The 15246-nt window shown below is 38.9% G+C and overlaps 1 protein-coding gene across 2 annotated transcripts in view; it reads left to right on the top strand.

Moving 5' to 3' along the window:
- SLC25A13 (solute carrier family 25 member 13) overlaps positions 1–15246 on the top strand; it is a 201450-nt gene that overhangs the window by 107771 nt on the left and 78433 nt on the right. For both annotated transcript variants that reach the window (XM_003809698.3, XM_055114723.1), the window contains one exon: positions 5395–5534. In XM_003809698.3, the coding sequence (XP_003809746.2) occupies positions 5395–5534 (140 nt within the window). The remainder of the gene's footprint in view (positions 1–5394; positions 5535–15246) is intronic.

Here is a 15246-nt window from a genome sequence, read left to right as displayed (position 1 = left end):
TATTGATTTTTCTGTCTTCCAACCTTGCTAGACTTATTTATTAGTTCTAATAATTTTTTAGTGATTTCTTAGGACTTTTCTGTATATAAGATCTGTGACCCAACTTTTAAAGGTCTCAACTCTTTTCACTATAACCATACCCTGTAGCCTGGGAAACTTACTAACTTGGGAGAAATAGGTTGACTTTTTGAGGTTATCTTTAGGAAAGAAACAACTGCCACTTTGTAATTGTCTTCTCATGATATAAACAAATGCGGCAGACTTTTAAGATGGAAACTTTTGTGGAGAAAGCAAAGTTCCACAAATAAAAGGAACCTTGAGCTTATTTGGTGAGGTCTTACTTTAAATAATATCACTATTATTTGGTGATATTATGGGAACTACAGGCCTTCCAAACATAGCTTGTTTGGCACAGATTGAAATAACAACAATTATACTTTACTTTAAAAAATAAGCATTCTAATTTGGCTTTACTTTTAGGAGGAGTGGCTGAACTAAGAAAAATATGACTTTATGTATCCAAAATATATACTAGTGCTACATGCACATTTTAATGCTAATTAGTTTTGTTTCTTTGCCTATATGACCTCAACATGGGGAAAAGAGTTTAAGGCTTGTATTTTAGACCAGAAGAGACCTAATTCTAATTATTTTTACGTTTGAGATAGATCTAGCAGGTGGTTCTTACCTGAAAGTCTTCCACGACTGAGTTACGAGTTATTCTGAACCAAGTAAGCAACCAAAAAAGCTAAAACATTTTGGGTTTCTTCTTTCCTCTCCAGGACTGCAAGTTAGGTTTGGAATGGTCAGGGAATGGTACGGGTTTGGTGAGAGGGCAACTCTAAGTTTGACTCCTGGAGTCTTTCATAGTAAAGCTCATGGAATTGCCCATGTGGGAGCCAGAGTATAGAGTAGAACTGGGCTTGAAAATCGCTTTGGATTTTCATTTCTGATTTTTCAGCTATAAAATGAGAGCTGGGACTTGTTCCTCTTACCTCTCAGAGCCTTACAAGACATAGAGGAATCTTAAACAATCAAATGTTAAGTGAGAAAGTTATTTGTGCCTCCTAAAAGGAGAAAAGAATATTAACCTGACATGGTATTATAATGTCTCCCAGAGTGAGGGAGAAATGCAAGGAACCCATAGTGATGATTGAGTTTATAGATGTTTCTATTCATGAGCCTGCAGGAAAACGTAGAGACCAAACATTTCAGAAAATGAATGCCCTAGGATGATTCATTAGAGCAGAATGAAATATTCAGAAACTTATGAGTCTATAAAATATTTTTGGAGAAAATGTGTGAGTTTTCCAGAGGAACAAGATTTAATATTTTGTTTTAAAAGACTTTATTAGTCGTGAGATGAATAGAAATATTGGTAGGTTTCCTTTAATCTTTTGCGTATCATTTGGCTTCTCCAATTAGAATGGCTTGTCAATCTTATGATATTTGAGTACATAATCCTGCTAGGTAGGTCGAGAGAGTAAAAAGTAAATTTTGTAGAAATTATGCCAAGTGGTAAACAACTTCAGGCCTTTTTTTCCCTGCAGAGTCCCATGGCCAACTGTTCTTTCCATAGCAAACTTTTCTTCACCATAAACATAGCATCATGCCCCGGGGGCTTTAAAATAATGTTTGCTGCTGGCAGGTGATGCCAATGTCTGTGGCTACCTGGAGCAGGATCTATCATGTCTCAGTGATCCCAGGTGGCTTTGGTCCAAAGCACTGTAACTGGACCTTTGATTCACTTCAAAAGAAATGAACCTTTCTTCATGCCATTGATCGCCATTGAAAAGCTCCCTCAAAGGTCCCTCTTAGTAAATCCTTGACACCTTTCAGGGCCCAGATCATGGTTTATCTGCTCCAATAAGCTTTTCTCTCTTACTTCTCTCCTTAAATCTCCATTTCCTTACTATGAGGCCACCCTGTGGTTTAGTGCTGATACAATGTACTGTTTGAATCTGCTGTTGAATTATTTCTCAAGTATTAGACTTGGATGTAGCCTCATACCTTTTACTACCCTTCCTCTTCCCACAGGACCTAGTACAGTGCTCCCAAGCTGTGCTACTTAGAAGGTTGCTAGCTAGCTAGCTAAGCCCTGACATTCCTACAATAGCCAGTATATTGGAACAGCCACAAAGCTAATAATGGGCCTACATCCTCAGGGTCATGTGGTTGATACACTGCCCAACTCCAGGAGGCACCAGTCACATGGACCATGAAGTGCATGCCATCCACTGGAGTTGTGCAGCATGGGAGCCCTAAATGACCTAGGTCTACACATGATCTGTGTTTACACATTCCTGCATTACACTGCTTGGTCTGGAGAGTCTTCTCTACCTCCTTCCTTTTAAATTTTTATCCATTTCAATGAGAAGTTAAAAATTAGGAGTGAATCTAACCCTTCCATACTCCCTGATAATGCTTTCAGAATGAGGTCCTGGACCCTTGCATCAGGAAAACCTGGAGTGCTGGCTAAAATGCAGTTTTTTCAGCCCCTCAACACGTTTAAATCAGTTTAGGACCAGGCCTGGGGATTTTGATAAACGATGTTGACTGATGATTTGTATGCAGTGCACTGAAGTGGTGAGAAATGACTGTTGAATAGTTTCTCAGCAAGGGAAACTGTAGTGTCCCAAAGGGTTAATACCGCTGTCCTTAACCTGTTGCATTATCTATTATAAACCTTTTCTGGCTCATTTAAATTCAGCAACTACTTAGTGAGCAGTTGCTCTCTGCCTACCACTGTGCCAGCCATAGTGGTAGAATCAGATGCGAAGAATGGGGTCTTTGCTGTGAAGGGGCTAATAATCAATTAGGAAATAAAAGACGTGCAATAAATATGCACAAACACATTAATATGTGCATACATATGCATACTATGTAATGATTTATATTACATCATATAGAGATCTTTTATACACATCTAGTATAGTATACTCTAGAAGATTTATAGAGAGATCTTTTTTCAAACAAATCATTATTGGTAGTACAGGCCTATAGGAGTGTCAGATTTTAGATCTGAGAGATATCTTAGGGATAATGTATAGCTCTATCCTGCAGAGGAGATTTCAGTACATCAGCCAGGCATTTCATAGAGGCACACACACAGTCTATGGTGTAGTCCAAAAAACCATAGCATTTAGAGTTTCGGATTCAAATGTGAGCTCTAGTAAGAAGTAAATGGTAGTTACTTTAATTACAGATAAATAAGATTGTTGTTTATGGTGAGACACATTTTACATGCATTCACTAATTTTAGAAAAACTTAAACCTACTTTCATGTATATTTATAATTTTAGACCATATAAATATAAAAATGGATAATAAGTGCCTTAGCTTTATATACCAACTATTTAGTAAAAACCTTCTGTTACTTTCTATGGGAAACAGAGATGGAAGGAGAGATCAACAAGGGGAAAAATCTTATTTTTGACAATTATCCTATGATTATTATGTTAAAACTTTATTTCACTGGAATGCTTGGCAGAAAGGAATCTTTAAGTTAACTGAGGATAAACGAGAAAACCATTTTTTCTTGCATATTATTTCTCTAAAATTTTATTCTAGTATAAAATTTTATTTACAGTGTGAATTTTTTTTCTTTCGGTCACGTCTTTATCATTTGAGCATTATTTTCGTTAGATAATTTATTCATCTAGATTAGAAGGTTATGGGAGCCTTTATTAAAACTTTATTGGGCCTGCTTCCTACAGAGATACAGACACTTACACCTGGAAAGGAGTCACAGATTATCTCAGTTAATATGTTTTGCACTGAAGAAAGTCATGTTTTAAGATATTAAGGGACTTACAGCCATTAGAACAATATCTGGCACATGGTGAGTGCCCAAGAAATTTTAGCTGCTGTTAGTAGAATTTGAATCCAAGTCATTTGAATTTCAGTTTGGTGATTTCTTCTCAGAAATCTTCTACTTAATTCCTTTTATTGACCCCTGGTCAGACTCACTGAGAATCTTTTTTGTTTGTTTGTTTTTCCTTTAAATCCTAATTCTGGATTCACTTCATTTTCCTTATATCTTATCTCTTTTTTCCCTAAAAGTAAAGAAGACAGAATAAATTCAGTATTGTACTTTAAAACTTTTATTGTCCTCATCAGGGCCAGTCTGAGGATTTCTGCCACGTTTTATAAAATTTATGCCCAGCATAATCTTGATTTTTTACTGCCTTCTCTGTGCAAATACACACCTAACCTTATGCTAATGGTGGCACTACTGTTTCTTCATGACAAGGCTTTAAAAATTTCTGGAAACTTTAAAAACATGGAATAAAAACTGTGGGTATAATGGGGGTGGGAGCAGGAAATTTGAGGGGAAACCATAGACACATATGCCAAAGGTTTTGGCACTTTTCAGAGGACTAAATAACTTTCTTCTTCTTTTTTTGTTTTAAATAGAAGCAAAAGAGAAAAAAGGTATCAAGCACAGTTTGCTCATAGAAATGAGCAGGTTTGGTAGATATATTTAAAGATGTGAAAGCCAGGAAAAATTATTAATATGCTAATAATTTGTATTTCCTCCATTCTCCAAACACATACTTTTATCAAGAGGAGGAGGCTAAAAATAAAAATAGAAGCTTTAGAAAAGTAAGGTTTTTCATGTTTTTTTCTTGTTTGTTTTTTCTCTGTCAGTCCTCTTACAGTTTTTCTGTAGAGGCTAAAAAGAGATCCTAAGCCAGGACCAGCACATTCAGTGGCCCATCTTAAATGGGATTATTTGAACAATTTGAGAACTCTTGGGTCAAGCCAAAAGAGTGCAGTAGAAAATCAAAGACTTGGGCTGCTGCTGGCTTTTCTCCTCATTTTCTTTGTCTTCACGTGCAGCTCGATAAAGTGTTGGACTTTTTCAAACACAGAAACAGCCTTAGGGGTGTTAAATATGTGTGTCAAATTTTTTCCTAACGGATTTCTAAATCTTCCAAAAACTTTTAAATAACTTGTTAAAGGCTATATGTAACGCTTGTATCTTGTGTGTGTGTGTGTGTGTGTGTGTGTGTATGTATGTGTTTTCCTGCCACTAAGATTGAATTCTGTCCTCTGTACCTAGAAAATAATCATTATTTATTGAAACAAAAACAAATGAGATGATAATAGTTTTAGCTTTCTACTTGGGTTTCCTACAGCCTTTAGGTTGTGTGTGTGTGAGAGACTTCTTGATTTCCCCTCCCTTTATTTTATTTGGTGGGATTCTTGACCTTGATTTCTTAACTGATTCCTTGAGGATTCTTTTATTTCTGCCATAGTTTGTAATCTGTATGGCTATTTAAAATTGAATTACTTTTTTTATAAGAAAAAGTGATATCCATTCAATAACAGATTTTATCAGAAAGAACTTCATTTACTTTGTTTTAATCAACCTGTCTTTTCTCTTTTCAGAGGATGTTAAGCAAGTTTTTGGACAGACCACAATTCATCAACATATTCCATTTAACTGGGATTCAGAATTTGTGCAACTACATTTTGGAAAAGAAAGAAAAAGACACCTGACATATGCGGAATTTACTCAGTTTTTATTGGTGGGTCTAGCTCTTAAAAAGTTACAAAGGTATGGCCGGGCGCAGTGGCTCACACCTATAATCCTAGCACTTTGGGAGGCCGAGGTGGGCAGATGACGAGGTCAGGAGATCGAGACCATCCTGGCCAACATGGTGAAACCCCATCTCTACTAAAAATACAAAAAATTAGCCAGGCGTGGTGGCAGGCGCCTGTGGTCCCAGCTACTTGGGAGGCTGAGGAAGGAGAATGGTGTGAACTTGGGAGGTGGAGCTTGCAGTGAGCTGAGATCGCACCACTGCAGTCCGGCCTGGGTGAAAGAGCGAGACTCCGTCTCAAAAAAAAAAAAAAAAAAAAGTTAAAAGGGTAAATAAGTAAACCTGGAATCAAATTGTGTGTGAAAGTCCTGATTGGAGTCTTGAACTGTGATTTACTTACTACATACTGTGATTTACTTACTACATACTTACTACAGTTTAGCCTGGCAAAACTGTCCCATTGAGAAGTATTTCTTTATTAATATGTTGAAATCATAGAATTAAATGGGATTTCCACAGATTTATGTAGAACTCCTCCATGTTTAGAAGGAATGCACATTGAGGCCCCGGGAAATCAAGTGATTTCCTCAAGGTCACTTAGATCAGGAGGGGCAAAATTACAACTTAAAATTTTGGCTTGTGACTCGCTGTGTTACTACTTACCAATATTTTGTTTTCCCCTGGAAATGGACAGATTTGTCTTCAGCTTCAGAATCATTTCATCTGACACCTTTTATAGATAAGACACTAGTCTCAAACTTGGCTGCATGTTGGAATCACCTGGAAGCTTTAAAAACTAATGTTGCCTCAGTCCCACCTCTAGAGATTAGATTTAATGGGGGCAGGGGGGAAGCCTGGGTATTTGAGGGCTATTTAAAGCTTCTTGGGTGGCCCTCATGGAGAACCAGTATGCTAAGGGCACTTGCGTGCTTTCTTATGTGGGTTAACCGCTGTAGCAGTTGTCTACATTTCTGGGGTGCACTTTCCCTAACCCAGTCCCTGCTGCCCTTCTCTCGTGACCCCCTTCCCCCACCCATATGATCATATCATTGGGCCACTGATGATGCAAGGAGAAGAGTATTCACAAAATATGATTATAACTTAGTTTTCCTTCAGCAGCATTATTTAAAAATACTTTAAATACAACATTATCATGTAGTCACTAGAGGTCAATATCTATAGGCTATATAGATGTTTATGCATTTGCTTTGTTTCTAACAGTTACATTTTATTTATACTTTATTAAATATGTTTAAAAAGACTCATGTAAGGGGACTCATTTGGTATGTTTACATTTTGGGTCTTGAGGAAAATTTTCAATTCTTTGTTACTAGAAATGTCCTTAGTGGGTATCCTGGTGCCCCTGGCTTTTTCGTGTGTTCCAGACCTTGCCAGAGCCCTCTGGGGAGTGGTTGGAATCCTGTTCTGGGTAGAGGTGGAGGGTGCACGGGTTGTGGTGCTCACTTGGTAAAGATTTTGTGGTGTCCATTCTTAGCAACTAGCATTTGTGATAGGTTAACTTCAATAGGTACTTCTCTTTTTGAATTTTCGTGGTATTATTATGATTCATATAATTTGTCCTGCTGTCTAGTTTGCTTTTATTTTCCAGGCCTTTGGAAACATAAACAAGATGCCCTAAACCTGCCTTTGTATTTTTTAAAAACAAAGCGTTAATGTCTGTGAATCCCTGTTTTCAGTTCTCTGTAAACATAAACCTACTTCCGTAACTCAGATGGAGAATGTAATGTGAGTTGCCGGATTTTTGCTGCTGTTTCCACAGAACATTGTTGTGCTGTAGGAGGCGGTATTCATTTTGATGAGGAATAATTACAATAATGTTATTGAGACAAATGCCTCAAATTGACTTTATGGAACACAGCCTAATTAACTTTTAGTTTTAATGGGATGTTAGCAGTAGTAAGGATGATCGTGCTTCCTCCTCTAAGCAAGTGTCAATTATACTGAATTGAGTAGATTTTCAACTGCTCACAGCAGCCTCTAGGCCTTCCTCCAGATATGGGGAAGCCAGAGTCCAGGATTAAATAACTCAGGGACTATGGTTATGTTTCCAAACAATTTGTAAGGCATTCACTTAAATTTGACTTCATTCTATAATGGTAAATGGAAACATCCCACAGTGTCCTACGTGGGATGATTTTGCCTCTGTAGCCAGAATAGAAGTACTGAACTTTTACTAGATTACAATGGTTATAGTGGTAAATGATCTCAGTCAGGGCCTTGCTTTTGTGTCCTACTCCAGATCCGGACTTATAGGAATTAATGGATGGACCATGATAGGCTTTACCTGAATGCCAGTTTTAATGTCTACCATTGGGTTTCTTCCTTCCTTCCATTTCATGTTTTGTTTGCTTCATTTGAACTCTTTTCTGAATGTAGGTAGAGCTTCAGACCTCTACTTCAGATGCTTTGTTTGCTTCCTTTGGGCTCTTTCTGGATACAGGTAACTTCTTAAAGATATTAGTGAATTTAATCTGCTGTGTTTCAGGCTCTTGCTTTGTCAGGCAGGTATCCGCCTTTCTGTTCTTGGGCAGGACTCAGAAATAGGCACCAGCTCCCTGGCTGATGCCAAGGCTGTGAAGGCAGATGCTTGGTTGCTTGAAATGTGAACAAGCTGCCACTGTGCATGCTGCTACCTGTCACATGATGAGGAAAGGGAGCAGCCGTAGGGACAGCCAAAAAGTGCTTGTGATTTCAGGGAACTTGTATGGCATGTAGAGACAGCACTCCTCTATTCCACTGAGGGTCCCTAGAAGATAGCTCAGGTTGGTTCCGGCCAGCACATTACCTGTGCTTATTATGTATGTGTATACATGTGTGTGATTGGTGGGGCAGTGCAGTTCTCTGCAGTTCCTTTTTTTTTTTTTTTTGTCACTTAATAAATGTTTTACTATATCTAAGCAAGTGTGAGCTTCTTAGAAACCACCATGTGGCTGTGAGGATCTTACTTGGGTCATGTGTTTATCTGTGTAGAGTCTGGACAGGTCCCCACCCACTAAGGTGTTGGCAGTCCTGGGCATTGCTTACATGGTGAGTTGCTATGTCCTTTTCTGTGCTTTGGTTGTAAAAATCATAAAGTGGTGAATCAATTTGATATTATTTGAGCTAAACTTGACTGATTTGTACTTTGCAAGTGGTAAATCAATTCGATATTATTTGAGCTAAACTTGACTGATTTGAACTTTGCATCTAGTAACATTGAAGCAAGTGGCAGGGATACAAAGCCTCCTTCCTGTAGTCTTCTTCCTCATTGGAATGGAAAGATTTCAGCAGGGAGTGGGGTCACATTTCTCTTACCCCATTATTTATACTGTTACATCTGTTGCTGCTATTTTTTAATGCCCAGTTAACTTCATCTCCATATAACTTCATGAATGATGGTATGTGTGAATGTGAATACAGTTTTATATGTGGGTAGGTATGTGTATTTTAAAATATTCTGTAAACCTCTCCACGTCTACCCCCAGCTCCTAGAGCAAAGCCTCTAATTTTATAGCCGCTAGTTTTAAAATAGATTTTAATATTCTTTGTATTTTAGAAAATAATTTGGAGAAATTTTTCTATTCTAATCTGATGGAACTGTAGTTGATAAATAGTATTAATGGGCTGGGCATGGTGGCTCACGCCTGTAATCCCAGTACTTTGGGAGGCCGAGGCGGGTGGATCACGAGGTCAGGAGTTCGAGACCATCCTGGCCAACATGGTGAAACTCCGTCTCTACCAAAAATACAAAAAAATTAGCTGGACATAGTGGCGTGCACCTGTAATCCCAGCTACTCGGGAGGCTGAGGCAGGAGAATCGCTGAACCCAGGAGGCAGAGGTTGCAGTGAGCCGAGATCAGGCCACTGCATTCCAGCCTGAGCGACAGAGCAAGACCCCGTCTCAAAAAAATAAATAAATAAATAGTATTAACCTAAAACTCGGTATTTTTTGTGTGTCATGATGATTACTCATGTCGGGCAAACCATCCAATTCAGCAAGTATTTGCTGAGCATGTCGGGTTTGTCAATAGGATTTTGCAAAGGTTTGAAAGGTGCAGAGAGTATAATCTTGAGTCACTCATAATGTAAAAATCTAGGACTTGTATCTGGGTATATCCACCTGACAGTGCAAAAGGAGCAACTATAAGTAAGTATAAAATGTTTGTGCTATGAGTTTGTTGTTTTGTAGCAAAAACCCTTAAAGGTTTGTGGCATAAACCCTAATGGCAGGTATTCACATCCTTTGCCAAATTTTTTTTTCCTTTTTCTTTTCTTTCTTTTTTTTGTTTTTTGAGACAGGGTCTCACTCTGTTACCCAGGCTAGAGTGCAGTGGTGCATTAGCGCTCGCTACAACTTTGAATGCCAGGGCTCAAGTGATCCACCCGCCTTGGCCTCTCAAAGTGCTGGGATTACAGGCATGAGCCACCGTGCCCAGCCTGCTTTGCCAATTTTTTTATTGGGTGACTGTCGTAGGCACTTGGGGGCACAGAATGAAAGGTTTCTAAAACTTTTCTACCAAATTATTGTGTAGTCAGTACTGAGGCACTTTCAAAAAAGTTACAATAACTAATATCCGTATAATGTTTATAATTTACAACGTGCTTTTAAATATTATTTCTGATAATAGCATCCTCCCAATAACCTAAAAGGTGATTATCATTATCACATATTGTATGCAAAAGAATAAACCTACTCTATGGTAAAATTTTGCATTTACCAGTAATTTTCCAGGGAAATGGCCCATAGCTTTCATTATGTTTCCAAAGAAGTATCCCAAAAGGGTGGTAAAGAGCAGCTGTTCTAGAGCTTAGCTTCTGCAGTCAGATGACAGGTGTGTGACAAATTCAAGAATACGATGCCGTTCCCACTCTGTTGCACTTTCTCCAGGTCTAAGGCTATAGACAGCTATTTTCTGTTCCTAGAAGTTACCATGCATCTGAATGGCAGTGCCCAGTCATGCATTGCTAAACATCTAGCATTCCTGACCCCTACCCATTAATTGCCAGATGCGATCATCAACAAGTTCTCAGGGGTGCATTGTACTTTCATTTCCAGGTTTTTTTGTTTGATACTGTTTTATAATCTTGGGTATCTATTTTACATGTAATTACTTTAACTTGAAAACAGTCTACACATAGGAGTTTCCACTGGTTCCAGTCTCAGGATAGAAAAGTCTAGGATTACTACAAAATTCAATATTTCTGTTAACTAGAACAACATTGTTATTAGCTACCTCTCATATAGCATTTTCTAGCTAAGAAAGTTCTTGTATTAATATTTGTCCTTACAGTCACCTTAGGTTGTTAGTGTTGTTTCCCTATGAAAGCTGAGTGAACAGAAGCCTAAAGAAGTTTTCTGGATTTGTTCAAGATTAGACAGGTGGATTTGAAGTTGAAATTAATTTTTCTAAATCTCTGGCAGTTTTTTCCCCCCAAATTTTAGTGTAAAAATTATCTGAGGTGCGTATTTAGAAATGCAGAGTCCAAGGCCTCTCCACCCACCTCCCCTCCCAAGACTCAAATTTAGTAGTTCTGAATAGGGCCTAAGAAGCTGCCTTTCCAATAAACATCCTAAATTGCGATGCTCTGGATGGTTCAGGAACCACATTTTGGCAAACTTTGGTCTGGACTAGGCAACCCTGAATGTGTAAAGGTAAACGGCTCTTTATCCTAAGACTAATGGGAAGTCTGTTGAGGCAAACCTCATAAGATTTGTGCTTCAGAAGGATCACTCTACTATTGTGTGGTAAATCTAATAGAGAGGAACGTGACCAAGGAGAGGGAGACCGGTTGGTTGCTTTTTAAGCCAAGAGTCAAACAACTGTGGTCTCAGTTGGATGGTAACAGTGATGGGCCAGAGTAAATGGAGTCAAGAGAACTTACAGGGATAGGCCAGACAAAGCTTCATGATTTAATGGGAAGGGGACAGTCATAGATTTGCAGAACTCAAGGTTGACTCTTGGGTTTTAGCCTTGGGCTAGTGGGAGGATGGTGGTGTTTCATTGAAATAGGGAGTACAAGAAGAAGAGAAGGTTTTAAGGAGGGGCTACAGAGTAGTGCTTTATATGTAAGAGCTGTTCACGTGTGTTGGTGTATTGGCTCTGCCGCCTCTTTTCAATTCTTTGGTGTTGAGATGATTTAGTGTAGGAGCCCTACCTACGGCCCCTGTATAGTTGGGTTTTTTGAAGGAATTTTGTTCTGCACTTTATGTAGCCAGGAAATTTCTTCTGTTTCCAGGGGTCATCCAGCTATTGCTCTAAAAGCATCATCCAGAAATTTGCAATGCTCTGAATTGTGGAGAGGCCTGATTTTGAGGTTGTGGATTCCATTCCACTGGCTAGCTAAGAGACAGGATAGCTGACCTGAGAGGGAATGAGGCTAAAAATCCTATCTAATGGCTTCTCATCAAATAGAGTTTAAGAATGAGGTCACCTGACCCAACAGAGAGCTCTAATCACAAGGGCTTGAGTATTTTCTCATAGTTTTACTCTGGTCCTCATTTTGTCAGAAGAGGATGATGAAACCCAAAGACATGAATTGTAGTAAATAGAGCTAGGAATAGAACCTGGGGATCAAAGCTGTGTCTGGCATCCCAGACTGGTCATTCATATTAGTAAGGATCCTTGTCCTCAGATCACGAGTCCCGTGATAACCTGGTTGGATGCCAAAGCATACCCATGCTAGTAATGCAACTGAACAATTTTGGTTCTTTTTAAGAAAGCAGATTGACCATTATTTTGGCTTCTTGGTCAGCATAGTGTAGAGGTCAGCCTACTTCTTTTCTGTGTAACATGAACATTTTGGTTATTTAGATCCTGAGCCCTAGAGAGTAGAACTCTAGAAGTCTGCTGCTCCCAGGTGTTGGTAGTTGCCAATGTCCCTCTACAAGCCAGAGATTCACTGCTGCTGGTCAGATGTGGTCTTGGCTTTATACTCACCATCAGTTACAGTTTGCGACTCTATTTGTCATAGCATCCTGGTGTAAGGCAACAATTTCAACACAAGAGGCTATAGGTGTTAAAAACAAAATTGCTACTACCCCCGCCCAACCACCACCAAACAAAACATACCTTCATCCATGGCAACCCCAAATTTTCTAGCTTTAGAATTAATAAGCGATTTCATGTGTTCATAAAAAATAATCGCTTGTAGTAGAACTGGCTGAAGCCGTAATTCTTTACAGATGAGTGGACAATTAACAAGGTCCTTGCTTAGGTTTAGGTTTGAGTAATCTGAGCCATTTGCCTCTCCCTTTTGTCCCCCAACTTGTCTTGTCTGTATTAGTGAAAGTATCTAGATCATGAATTTTTTTTTTTTTTTTTTTGAGACAGAGTCTCACTCTGTCACCCAGACTGGAGTGCAATGGCGTGCTCTTGGCTCACTGCAACCTCCACCTCCCAGGTTCAAGTGATTCTCCTGCCTCAGCCTCTGGAGTAGGTGGGATTACAGGCTGCCCAACCCCATGCCCAGCTAATTTTTTGTATTTTTAGTAGAGATGGGGTTTCACCATGTTGGTCAGGCTGGTCTTGAACTCCTGACCTCAAGCAATCCACTCGCCTCACCCTGCCAAAGTGCTGAGATTACAGGCATGAGCCACCGTGCCCAGCCCGACCATGAATTTTCAGTGGCCCAAGAACCCAGTTGTATTTTCATTTTTACTATGTGAATGCCTTTTATGTTGATTCTAAGTTGTATCAGGTGGGGTCTGTGATGTAGCTTTGGTATTGTTTCATAAACAGCATCATTTGGTGTTCTCAAATGAACTAGTGAGTAGAGCACATTAGTGTTGTTTGCCTTCAACTCTTCCACTAGATGAGATTCTGTTTTGTGTCCAAATGGAAGCCATTGCTAGTTTGGTGATGAGTAACTAGAGATGTGATCACTTGGACAGTAAGATGCAGGACACGTTCCAGCCACAGCACACACTTTCTACTCTCTGGGCAAAGGAAATCAGGATTCATTGTGCTGTTGTGTTTGTGGTGTTAGCTTGCTGTTTTGTTGAGCAGCCTGTTGTGCAGGGTTTTTACAGTAGCATCCTGGTAAAAATGAACACTCTATACAGCATCTCCCCAGCTGTTACCCACTGTGAAGTTTAACGTTAAATTAGAAGAGCAAGGAAATTGAGATGGAAAAGCTCTGTATTTGGTTTCTACCAAGGTGTTGCAGTGCATGCTGAGCCACATGTGACACTGCTTCCAAAGACCCTTTTAATTAAAGGCCTCACCCAGTGAATTGGGGATGGAATTTCACCCTCAACTCTGACACTGACTGCATGGCCAAATGGGGGGTTGGGGGAGGTACACATAGAACAAAATTAAGAATGGTAACTACTTATCTCTCTACCTATTTTATTGCTATGTTTCATTTTTACTTTGTTAAAAAATATGTGGATCTTCATTTTAATTAGAATGTTTTTCTTCAAATTAGCATAGATTATGAAAATAAAGTGGATATTTATATGCAAACCAGTATACAGGTACTGATACGTGATGTAATATAGAAATTGTTTGGGCTAAATGTGATATGGTATTTTTTAGGCAAATCGTCTTTATACATTTTTATTTCCTGTTTCGATAAACAATTAGCTGCATTTTGCCCAGAATTCTTCTATTACCATGTCTAAAAAGGAATTATTTTGAATCATTTCCTTATTAACTCTTTGCTTTTATTAATATTTTAGATTTTGTTAAAATTTCAAAACACAAAAATGCAAATTAACCAGGGTTCAAAAAATATATATATTTATTTTTTGGTGTTTTTGGCTTTATAATATAAATCACCTGGCTCTCCTGCTTGTTTTGAGGGACTGGGTTTTTTGGGTTTTTGTTGTCATTGTTGTTGTTGTTCCTGATAAATTGTTCTCAGGCTAAAGCGCAAACTTGCATGTCTGAATAGAGATGGAGAGAATATTTTATATTCAAAATATACCTACCTGAAAATTGGAGATTATTAAGGAAATGACAGGTCTGGAACTATTAGAAGCACGAATGTTAGACCTAAAGTAGTGTAACCCCTATATATGTTTATTCTGTACAACTAGCAATTTTGAAGAGTTTGATTTTTTTTTTCTACAGCAGTCTGAATGGGTGTGTTGAAGTAGTTGGAAACTGCTGCAATAAAAGCCTGTTACATTAATCATCATGCACCAGAATAGAGGGAACAGAAAATAGTTCACTGGCACATATTAAAGAGAAATTGGGCCTCCTTTCATGTACTTGAGTGGAACTGCCTTAGAGATAGCTGCAGAACTCCTGCTCTTGGACCTTCTGGCCTTAGGTGATAGGAAGGGCCATTTGTCTTCAGCTGGTAACTGTCTTCAGCAGCAGCATTTAGTAAGCACCCATTGCCTGGTACTGTTAAGAGCTCTCTTTAGAGAGACACTTCATTTTCTCAGCTCTCTGGATTTGCTACAAGGTTTCAGGCCCTGTGTCTTATTTTCTTTATTCACTTATTTAGGTATCAGTTTGATTTTTGTTGTCTGCCTGCTCTTTGTATGCACTGTGGGATGATCTCACCCATTTCTACAATCATCTTTTTCTTCATCTGGTTTTTGGTAGGTCCCCTCTAAAAGGAACAGGCAGTCTGTGTAGGCTAACATCATGGCTCCAGAAGCCGACTGCCTGGATGCATATTCAGTTTCATCCTTGCCCGTGTCACCCTTGGCTCATTCTTACCTCATTTTTCCATCTTCAGAACA

Source organism: Pan paniscus, chromosome 6 (genome assembly GCF_029289425.2).
Source record: "Pan paniscus chromosome 6, NHGRI_mPanPan1-v2.0_pri, whole genome shotgun sequence".
In the NCBI taxonomy this organism is placed as follows: Eukaryota; Metazoa; Chordata; class Mammalia; order Primates; family Hominidae; genus Pan; species Pan paniscus.
This window is presented reverse-complemented; position numbering and strand designations above follow the sequence as displayed.